We start from the raw sequence: 12,245 nt of genomic DNA on the forward strand, positions 1-12,245 counted from the left end.
AATAGTGGAATTGGTCAGTTTGGTAATTGAATCATCAGTTTTCCATTAATTGTGTGACTGGTGGAATGGTGGGGCTTGATTATCAATGCATTCCTCTAGCCACAACACACAATGCAAAAATGTCTATCTTCACATTTTAGAATGATCGTGGAACATTGAACATTTTAGTAGATGACAGCAGGGCCTGATAATGCTGTTGTGCAGCTGAGTCAGTTGTCAGTGAATAGCTGAATTGGTTGTCCACTACATCACATGAAATCAAAATACTGCAGATGTTAGAAATTTGATACAAATTTATAGAATGCTGGAGAAACTCAATGGGTCTGGCAGCATTTGTGACAAAGTATCAATTCTGAAGAAGAATCATACTGGACTAGAAACATTATCGCTGTTTCTGTCTCCACAGATGCTGCCAGACCTGCTGAGTTTCCCCAGCATTTTCTATATTTATTTGGTATGACTTAGTTTGGCCAGAAAGTATCAAGATCATTGTCGTGTGGAAAAGATGTCAATTCAAGATAGAAAATTATTCCATTTCTTGTTGTTCATTATTTTTCCCTTTCCTCAGCTCCGTACTTTAGTATCAGTCGTGATTGGAACATGTATCCCTGCCCCTGGACTGAGAGACCCAGGTTCAAGTCCTACCTGATCCAGAGGTGTGTAATAATATTGCTGAACAGGTTGCTTTGATGAAAAGCTTAATTAAAAAAAAGTTAATAAAAAAAACAGGGGATTCAAAGACTCTCCTGACTTCAGGGGCTGACTCCAAACTGGCTGGTCACAGCTAGTGTTCTGTGCTCATGTAAATAAAAGGTGATTTGGTGACAGGATGCCAGTCTCTGTACAGTGTCTAACATTTTCCAATTTTGGTGGAGGTTCACTGATCTGAAATGGCTCTCCACAGATACAGGGTCAAAAAAAAGAGTGGAGCTGGAAAAGCACAACAGGTCAGGCAGAACCTGAGGTGCAGGAGAGTTGATGCTCTTGCTCCTCGAATGCTGCCTGACCTGCCGTGCTTTTCCAGTGCCACACTTTTCAACTCTGACCTTCGTCATCTGCAGTCCTCACCTCATTCTCCTCTCCACGGATAAAGACTTATTGTTGAGTATTTCATTCCAACATTTCATTTCTTCTCAGATTTCAAAAAATACTTCTTATATAAAAAAAGTTCCCAAGAGCTGTTCTGCTGTACCTCTGTCATGCACCCAAATTTTGCATTTGGCACAAGATAACAAGATTGATTCAATGCAGGTCAAATTGTGCTCAAATGTATCAACTGCCTTCATATAATTCAGTGGAGTTGTGTAACCACATACAACTTGACATTATTTATACTTTGAGAGAATGGTGTAGATTTAAAATTTGACAATAGCACATCATATTTTTCCATTTCATTTCTTTCAAAATCATAAGTATTCAAATTTCTCACTGGAATTAGATTTCTCACTGGAAGAAAAATTAACAAATGGTGGTCAAAAGACAGTTAGTCGACAACACACCTCTCATTAGAGAGTACTTTCCTCCAAAATTGTTTAGTAAGGAAAATTATAATCTCACTCATACATGTTGCAAAGCAATGTTCCATAAAATCACTTATGGCTGTTTGTTGTTCCAGATAATGGAGATCAGGTCAGGCCGATTAAAGAGTTTGTACCTCTTTCATTATTATATCCTTTACGAGTTTGAAATCTTAGTTGTTACATAGGAACAGGAGTAGGCCATTCAGCCCCTTCAGCCTGTTCCACCATTGAATAAGATCTTTACTGCTCTGGGCCTAACTCCATATACAGTGTACCTGCCTTTAACCCATCTTCATTAATACCTTAGATTAATTTCTGTTAAGCAATCTGAGCTTTAAAAATAACAACTGATCTCGCATCAACTGCCATTTGCAGAAGAGAGTTCCAAACATCTTTGCGTGCAAAAATGCTTCCTAACATCTCTCTCAAATGGTCTGGCCCTAATTTTTAGATTAAGTGCCTAGTTATAGAACCTCCAACCATTGGAAATAGGTTATCTGTATCAACCTGTCTTTTCCTATTAATATCTTAAATACTTTGATAAAATTACCCCTTAGCCTTCTAAACTCTAGAGAAACAAGCTTAATTTGTAAAATCTCTCCTCATAATCTTGCCTCCAAAATCCAGATATCATTCTTGTAAACACACTGTACTCCCTCCAAGGACAGTAGATCCTTCCAAAGGTGTGGTGCCCAAACCTACTCACAGTACTCCAAGGGAGTGTAACCAGGATATGTATAGCTGACCTTATCTCCTACATCCTTGTACTCCAGTCTTCTGGATACAAAGACAGACATTCCATTAGCCTTCCTGATTAATTTCTGCCCATGTTTGTGGCATTTCCCTCTTTGTTTTCAATTGCAGCAACACCAGAATCAAATATAGCAGTCTACACATTCTAATTTTTTATAACATTGCCCGTATGAGAGCAGTGAATCTCCAGAATTGCTTCACCTTTAATGGAGGGGAATTAGCTTTACCCTTCCATTTTTGACAGAAAAGTAGAGTGAGGATGTGGCATGCCTACATGCACTTTTGAGACAGAAAAACGGTGGAGCAAGAAGATAAAAGAAAAAGTACAGGGATCCATCTCAACTCATCAGATAATGAAGACAAATTTGCAATGTTATTAGCATCCCTGCCTTTCAGTCAAATGGTCCAGGTTCAAGCCCTAACTGCTCCCGAGGTATGTAATAACAAAATATCTAAAACTTCATATGGAATCCTGAGCTTTATAATTAGATACAAACACTCAAGGGTTATCAGTTCAGTCTCAGGTGGAGCATTGGTGCTGATTTTGTAATCAGCAATTAAAGAGCATTCGTTACTCTGACTGCTACTCAAGGGGTTTTCAGATTTTTGACCTGAAACTTCACATTAATTTGACATCAGTGATGTGCATTAACAGAGAAAATAAGAATATGATTCTCACAGAAACCTGCAGAGTTCAAGTGGCAGGTATAACATCTATTTAGATTGCGCACAAAAGAAAGGGAAAGAAAAACAAGTTCAAGAGAAAGCAACAATTGTAAAAATATTTTTACAAATGTTCAAAACTAGGATGGAATGTAACCCAACATTTCTGAAATTTTCACTGATAATGAGGTTGTTTGAAAGCATGGAGTCATAGAATCGTACAACTGTACAGCATGGAAACAGACCCTTCGGTCCAACTCGTCCACAACGACCAGATATCCTAAATTAATCTAGTCCTATTTGCCAGTCTTTGGCCCATATCCCTCCAAACCCTTCCTATTCATATACCCATCCAGATGCCTTTTAAATGTTGTAATTGTACCAGCCTTCACCATTTCCTCTGGCAGCTCATTCCACACAAGCAGCACCCTTTACATGAAAAAGTTCCCCGTATGTTGTTTTTAAATCTTTCCCCTCTTACTTTACACCTCTAGGTTTGGACTCTTCCCGCCCTGGGGAAAAGACCTTGGCTATTCACCCTATCCATGCCCTTCATGATTTTATAAACCTCTATAAGGTCATCCCTCAGTCTCCAAAGCTCCAGGAAAAATAGTCCCAGCCTATTCAGCCTTCCCGTGTAGCTCAAACCTTCCAACTCTGGCAACATCCTTGTAAATCTTTTCTGAAACCTTTCAAGTTTCACAACATCCTGACTATAGCAGGGAGACCATCAACAGTTTCCTTATTTCCCCCTCCCCCACCTCACCCTAGTTCCAAACTTCCAGCTCAGCACTGTTCCCATGACTTGTCCGGACTTGTCCTACCTGCCTAGCTCCTTTTCCATCTATGCACTCCACCCTCTCCTCCCTGACCTATCAAACTTCATCCCCTCCCCCACTCTCCTATTGTACTCCATGCTACTCTCTCCCCAGCCCCACCCTCCTCTAGCTTATCTCTCCACGCTTCAGGCTCACTGCCTTTATTCCTGATGAAGGGCTTTTGCCTGAAAGGTCGATTTCGCTGCACTTTGGATGCTGCCTGAACTGCTGTGCTCTTCCAGCACCACTGATCCAGAATCTGGTTTCCAGCATCTACAGTCATTGTTTTTATCTCATTGATTTTAACCCTACTGCGAATCCTATTGCAAGGATGCCTGCCTTGAAAAAGTTTTCCTCCTCTCTCTACAAGAATCTCAAGGAGTCCCTCTCCCACTGCAACTCCCAGGTCATTTCCTCTGCTCTGAAGCTCTACAACCATGTCCTGAAACAAACTCGGTACCACAGCCACATTTGCTTCCTCAGTGCCTGTTCGTAACCAACTCAGCGCCACTCACCTGCATTCTGCTGACACGCCTCCCACAGACCCCACTGTCATTATCCCCAACCCCCAGAACCCGAGGGGAACACCACCCCTGCTCATGACTCCACCCCCATTCCCCTCCCAATCACACCCACTCCAGTTACTGGCTCCGACCCCACTCCCAGCTCCACACCCACACCAGATCCCAGCTCCCAGCTCCCAGCCCTGCCGAGTTTTCACCATCCCTCCAGACCTCCCCCTCACTGAGGATTAACGATCAGTCCGCAACAAAGGACTCACCTTCATCCCCCTCCGTCCACGCATCAATGAATTTAATACAAGCCGTGACGTCGAACAATTCTTCCGTCGCCTCCGCCTCCGAGCTTACTTTCACAATCAGGATTCCCGCCCACCTTCAGAAGACCCCTTCGTCCTCCTCCAACACACTGCATCTACCTGGACACCCCGTGCTGGCCTATTACCTGCCCTCAACCTCTTCATTTCCAACTGCTGACGGGACATTAATCGCCTCAACCTGTCTACCCTCCTCCCCCACTCCAACCTCTCACCTTCACAACGCGCAGCCCTCCAATCCCTCTGCTCCAATCTCAACCTCACCATTAAGCCAGCAGATAAAGGGGGCGCAGGGGTAGTCTGGCGCACTGACCTCTACACCGCTGAAGCCAAACGCCAACACAAGGACACCTCTTCCTACTGCCCCCTTGACCATGACCCCACTGCCCATCACCTCCCAGACCATACAGAACCTCATCACCTCAGGAGATCTCCCACCCACAACTTCCAACCTCATGGTCCGGGAAGCCCGCACTGCCCGGTTCTACCTCCTTCCCAAGATCCATAAGCCTGACCACCCTGGCCAACCCATTGTCTCAGCATGCTCCTGCCCCACTGAACTCATCTCTACCTACCTTGACACTGTCCTATCCCCCCTAGTCCAGCAACCCCCCACATACGTTCGAGACACCACCCACACCCTCCACCTCCTCCAAGACTTCCGTTTCCCCGGTCCCCGATGCCTCATCTTCACCATGGATATCCAATCTCTCTATACCTCCATCCGCCATGACCAGGGCCTCCAAGCCCTCCGTTTTTTCCCTCTCCAGACGTCCCCAACAGTACCCTTCCACCGACACTCCCATTCGTTTGGCCGAACTGGTCCTCACCCTTAACAATTTCTCCTTTGAATCTTCCCACTTCCTCCAGACCATAGGGGTAGCCATGGGCACACATATGGGCCCCAGCTATGCCTGTCTCTTTGTTGGCTACGTAGAACAGTTGATCTTCCGTAATTACACCGGCACCACTCCCCACCTCTTCCTCCACTACATTGATGACTGCATTGACACCACCTCGTGCTCCCGCAAGGAGGTTGAGCAATTCATCAACATCACCAACACATTCTACCCTGACCTTAAATTTACCTGGACCATCTCTGACACCTCCCTCCCCTTCCTGGACCTCTGCATCTCCATTAATGATGTCCGACTTGATACTGACATTTTTTACAAACCCACCGACTCCCACAGCTACCTGGATTACACCTCTTCCCACCCTACCTCTTGCAAAAATGCCATCCCGTATTCCCAATTCCTCCGCCTCCGCCGTATCTGTTCCACCCTAGAACACACCAGATGGCCTCTTTCTTTAGAGACCGCAATTTCCCTTCCCACGTGGTTAAAGATGCCCTCCAACGCATCTCGTCCACATTCCGCACCTCCACCCTCAGACCCCACCCCTCCAACCATAACAAGGACAGAACACCCCTGGTGCTCACCTTTCACCCTACAAACCTTCGCATAAACCAAATCATCTGCCGACATTTCCGCCACCTCCAAAAAGACCCCACCACCAGGGATATATTTCTCTCCCCACCCCTTTCCGCCTTCCGCAAAGACCGTTCCCTCCGTGACTACCTAGTCAGGTCCACGCCCCCCTACAACCCACCCTCCCATCCTGGCACCTTCCCCTGCCACCGCAGGAACTGTAAAGCCTGTGCCCACACCTCCTCCCTCACCTCTATCCAAGGCCCTAAAGGAGCCTTCCACATCCATCAAAGTTTTACTTGCACATCCACTAATATCATCTATTGTACCTGTTGCTTTCGATGCTGTCTCCTCTACATTGGGGAGACTGGGTGCCTCCTAGCAGAGCGCTTTAGGGAACATCTCCGGGACACCCGCACCAATCAACCACACCGCCCCGTGGCCCAACATTTCAACTCCCCCTCCCACTCTGCTGAGGACATGGAGGTCCTGGGTCTCCTTCACAGCCGCTCCCTCACCACCAGACGCCTGGAGGAAGAACGCCTCATCTTCCGCCTCGGAACACTTCAACCCCAGGGCACCAATGTGGACTTCAACAGTTTCCTCATTTCCCCTTCCCCCACCTCACCCTAGTTCCAAACTTCCAGCTCAAACTTCCCAATGACTTGTCCGGACTTGTCCTACCTGCCTTGCTCCTTTTCCACCTATCCACTCCACCCTCTCCTCTCTGACCTATCACCTACATCCCCTCTCCCACTCACCCATTGTACTCTATGCTACTTTCTCCCCACCCCCACCCTCCTCTAGCTTATCTCTCCACTTTTCAGGCTCACTGCCTTTATTCCTGATGAAGGGCTTTTGCCCGAAACGTCGGTTTCGCTGCACCTTGGATGCTGCCTGATCTGCTGTGCTCTTCCAGCACCACTGATCCAGAACCTCTGCCCTCAGACTCCACCCCTCCAACCGTAACAAGGACAGAACACCCCTGGTGCTCACCTTCCACCCTACCAACCTTCGCTTAAAGCAAATCATCCGCTATTTCCACCACCTCCAAACGGACCCCACTAACAGGGATATATTTCCCTCCCACCCCTTTCCGCTTTCCTCAAAGACCATTCCCTCCGTGACTACCTGGTCAGGTCTACGCCCCCCTACAACCCACCCTCCCATCCTGGCACCTTCCCCTGCCACTGCAGGAATTGCAAAACATGCGCCCACACCTCTTCCCTCACCTCTATCCAAGGCCCTAAAGGAACCTTCCACATCCATCAAAGCTTTACCTGAAAATCCACCAATATCATTTATTGTATCCGTTGCTCCCGATGCGGTCTCCTCTACATTGGGGAGACTGGACGCCTCCTAGCAGAGCACTTTACGGAACATTTCTGGGACACCTGCACCAATCAACCACACGGCCCTATGGCTCAACATTTCAACTCCACCTCCCACTCTACCAAGGACAAGGAGGTCATGGGCCTCCTTCAGTGCCACTCCCTCACCACCAGATGCTTGGAGGAAGAACGCCTCATCTTCCGCCTTGGAACACTTCAACCCCAGGGCACCAATGTGGACTTCAACATTTTCCTCATTTCCCCTTCCTCCACCTCACCCCAGTTCCAAACTTCCAGCTCAGCACTGTCCCCATGACCTGTCCTACCTGCCTATCTTCTTTTCCAGCCATCCACTCCACCCTCCCCCTGATCTATCACCTTCATCCCCTCCCCCACTCACCTATTGTACTTTATGCTACTTTCTCCCCACCCCCATCCTCCTCTCATTTATCTCTCCACCCTTCAGGCTCTCTGCCTGTATTCCTGATGAAGGGCTTTTGCCTGAAACGTCGATTTTACTGCTCCTCGGATGCTGCCTGTACTGCTGTGCTTTTCCAGCACCACTCTAATCTAGACTCTGGTTTCCAGCATCTGCAGCCATTGTTTTTACCTAACCAATGTCCTGTACAGCCGCAGTATGACCTCTCGACTTCTATACTCGATGCACTGACCAATAAAGGCAAGCATATCAAATGGCACAGTTTATGATAAATTAAAACTTTACTTAAAAATAGCCCTAATTTTTTTGGCATATTTAATGGTGGTGGTGGCAGTGAATAATAGTCTGACAAAAATATTTTTATAAAGAAGTTATCAATTAAACCTTACTGCTAAAAGGATATTGAAAGCAGATTCAATAGTAACTTTTCAAACATATTTGGGAAAAGGAAACTAATTTCATGGCTGCTGGCAAGAATCGGTGGAGAGGACTAATGGATCTTTCAAAAAGAGCAATCACTGGCAAAAAGGGTTAATTGGCCTCTATCTGTGCTGCAAACATTTATAATTCTATGAAATAAAGTTATTAAGTTCAACATGGCATTTAATCTTCTCCTTTCACCTCCAACTATTTTTCATAGTTTAAGTACTTCAACCAGTTACACATTTGATTTAAATTGTGGCAACACTTAATTCAGATTCTAGTTGTCTCTGCAGTTTCAAATTCTCCTTTTTGAATAGCATTGTTTCTCTTAGTGGTTTTGAAATCTGTTAAATTACTTCCTCATTCTTAAAGGAGTGGCAAATCTATATTCAATTAAGAATCAGCAAGAACCTCAGTGCGACAGTCTTTATAGTTGCCCATTTACTCTCCACATAATCCCATCACAAGTTAAAAATCTGAATCAGGATAACAATATAATTTTCAACAGTTTATGAACCAAGCTACTTTAAATGGTTAGACACCACAGTTCTAAAAACAAAAAAAAATTCGCAAAATTGTACTTTAAGAAAGAACAATAATATTCAATGTATGGCTAATAGTTAAAAAGATGAGCTCAAACTCAGCTTAAAGGCATAATAAATATGGTTCTGTCTAGCATACAAACAGTGGGCTGAGTCATTGCAGAAGTCAGCCAAGTGCCATTTTTGTTGAATTTGAAGGAGGTTTTCTCCTTAGCGCATTTTCTCAAGCTCAAACTTGCCTCATTAACTTCATGTCAGGCCCCTAAAGCATCTCCTTGTGCAATACCAACCTGATTCTTCCACTTACCCAAGGTGGAAGTGCTCCCACTACCAGGGTATCCCTGCATTCTTGGTGTCCATGCCATATTTAAAAGGTTAGAGTGTGTCCAATCAAGTACTATCAGTTCAGAACTGCCCAGTATGGTTTGTCACATTTGCTCCTCACATGGCAAATAAGAGAAATTGATGCTCTACTCGGTAGCAGGGATCTGGAATGTTGACGTACAACTTATTGTGGAGGAGGCTATTCTCTTCCTCCTGGACAAGCAATGGAGGTCACACTCCAAACCCTGTCAGCCTGGTCTGAGGTTGCCATCTGGGTCAGTGCAGTCTGGAGGAATGCCCAGAAATGTCACAAGATGCAGTGCCAACATCTTCTCTTTTTCCCTATTTCACATTCACTCTATCTCTGCTCCTGCACACACCTCCCACCAAGGCTCAGGCTCTTCTACCCTCAATTCTGCATGTAACATCTTCCCTCACTCACTTTCACTCACCCAATACCCCCACAGCACTGACCCTGCATGGCCTCTGCTTTAACTGCGCCAGTATTAATGCCTGTACCAGATACAGTCACCTCTCCCCTTGTCTCATGCCAGGAGAAAATGTCCTAAAGCAGGAAAGAGAGAGGTGCCTGACATTTAGTTCCTCATCCCTATGAGGAGAGGATACTGACCATGACCACCTTGCTTGTCTGACTAATCATACACAAGTCTCCAGACAAATATCAGACAAGGCCCTTGACTTACTGTGCTGGGACCTCCTGCCTGATGGGTGTTTCTCTTGACTGGACTGAGGATTACACTCTTCAGACTTTGAGACATGGCCAGCTGACTGAAGCATGTGCAATCCATTTAGCTTGTACATAAAGTGGTAAAGATGGAGATTAGCACAGTATAATGTTGTACTCTGAAATGTTGGTGCTGGGTATCCAAGATGGAAGACTAAAGGAGCAAACGACAAGTCACCAGGTAACTGCGCCAGAAATTTATGTTAGAAGTTGTCAGAGTACAGTTTTTATCAGAGAGTGGGAGAAATTGCATTCGAGTTCGACAACTGAAAATTAATCCCTTTTTGGTATATTAAACTGCATCAAAATAAGAAAAAAAAATCATTACTAGTGCAGCTTTTTGCATGCTGCTTCCCTCCCCATTGTAATTTGCCCATCATTTATATTAAAAGATGATATGCCTCACTGTCCTTTGGACAAAGAATGGTTTACTGTGTAATTTTGCACATAAACACGATCACATCAGAAGCAAGAGGAAGAACCTGCCAAAGACTTAATGTATAAACCACAAGGCTCTTGAAAATTCCACACTAACAGGACCATCATTTGGACATGCAATTTGAATACTGACCTTTTTTTGCCTTCACTACACGTGAGGCTTTAGGACTCTTCAAATGGTTGAAACTAAAAGAATCTTAGGCTACAGTATTAGGGGATTTAGAGATCTTGGATACATAGTAACTAATTGATTTTTTAAGTTAAATTTTAGAGAAAGGATAAATACTTTCCGGTATATTTCGTGATGGCCCATTCAGATCATGACACAATGCCAAATTGAATTAAGCAGAAATATATACTGTTTTACCGTTTTCGTAATATTTACCCCGATTGGTGACAATTCCATTCCAGGCACTTCATCCCCATTATTATGTATGGGAGGGGCACTCTCAACATCCATGAGGAGTCACTGTTTACACCTGCAACAAACAAACACAAAATGTGCAGTCGTGGAAATTTTGGTACAAACTTAAACCCAGAACAAACCTTTTATAAACTTGATCAAAAAGAAGAGAAACACGAAAATAAAAGTTCAAACTTTTTTTTAATACAGTTGAATATCCCAATAACATTGGACTGGAAGCTAACAGTAACACCAGGCGGTCCATCCACGCCGAGTTTCTCAAACATGGTTCTAACCCGAGTTGTTCCCTTCCAGCTGTCTAAACCTACACTGCCGAAAGCAATTGCACGTAGCAACATTCAAACACATACCCGACGTCACTATCCGGCCAAAGTCAGCAGAGTGGACTAAGGAAGTATTCAATGAATGTTACTTCGCCGTGAAGTTACTGCCTCGCACTTCATAAACTATTATCAGGCCGAATCAAAGAGCTTCTAAATCAGAGAAAGTAACCCAGATGCTAGGCACCTAGACAGAACTCTACTTCCTGACCTCCAGGATTATGTGCCGTGTCCGCTGTCCGCTCTGCGGCTGGTTTACCCTCACACCCGCCACTCACATTCTGCTAACACCACCCTCCAGCATGTTGATTGGTCCCGATATACTGTCAATAACACCCACCCTCCTGGAGTACAGTGCATCATTTCAAATTCAGGGGACAGTGGACAGTGTAACATTCTCGCCTCTATTTTCAGCTAAACCAATGGCAACACGTTTTAAAAATCACATATTTGAAAGAGGAAATAAGTGCCCCTCCTGAAAGCCAACAGTTTAAAAGGAGCAAAGTTTTTAACGAATCAAACAAGATAACATTGCCCGATGGGATGATTGCACATCAGATACCTACGTGCTTCAGAACTTTGCTATTTATATGCGGAGAAATACGAAGCCACTTTACGTTAAAGAGGTAACCACAGCCTCTTTAACATAGGAACAAGTAATATTTTCCCAAAGTGATGTGGAAGAACATGCGTTTCTCACGTTACAAAAGTGACTACAATAGTAACTGCACTTCAAATATACTCCATTGAGTGTAGCAGCACTTTAGGACATTGACAAATGCCATTGCCCAAAATTGTAAGAAATTACAGAACATTGTGAACACAGCCCAGTTCATCACTTCCATCCACTGACTCCACCTATAGTTGCACTGAGAAAGGAACCAACATGATCAAGGACCCCGCCTACCCTGTTATACTCTGTCCCACCCTCTTCCATCAGGCAGAAGATATAAAAGTATGTATATACAGAACAGCTTCTTCCCCACTGTTATCAGACTTTTGAATGGACCTCTCAAATGATAATGTTGATCTCTCTCTCTGCCGCTGTAATAGTGCATTCTGTACTTTGCTTTGCTACCTGATGCACTTTGTATGGTACTATCTACCTGCCAAGCCCATAAAATAACACTTTTCACTGCATTTCAGTATGTGGCAACAATAAATCAAAACAAATCTAATCAACTATCAAGAAACAACTAAATATGCATGAAGTACTGGTCTGGTTCTATATGGAATGCCA

General features: G+C 44.6%; 1 protein-coding gene across 1 annotated transcript in view; it reads right to left on the reverse strand.

The window, feature by feature from the left end:
- The window catches only part of LOC132816107 (metalloreductase STEAP1-like), a 52,777-nt gene extending 41,552 nt beyond the window's left edge, over nt 1–11,225 (reverse strand). The window contains exons 1-2 of the mRNA XM_060825558.1: nt 11,036–11,225; nt 10,647–10,740 (exon numbers count right to left, since the gene is read on the reverse strand). Coding sequence (XP_060681541.1) covers nt 10,647–10,721 — 75 coding nt within the window. The 5' untranslated portion in view covers nt 10,722–10,740; nt 11,036–11,225. The remainder of the gene's footprint in view (nt 1–10,646; nt 10,741–11,035) is intronic.
- Between the last annotated feature and the right edge of the window lie 1,020 nt (nt 11,226–12,245).

Source organism: Hemiscyllium ocellatum, chromosome 5, assembly GCF_020745735.1.
Source record: "Hemiscyllium ocellatum isolate sHemOce1 chromosome 5, sHemOce1.pat.X.cur, whole genome shotgun sequence".
In the NCBI taxonomy this organism is placed as follows: Eukaryota; Metazoa; Chordata; class Chondrichthyes; order Orectolobiformes; family Hemiscylliidae; genus Hemiscyllium; species Hemiscyllium ocellatum.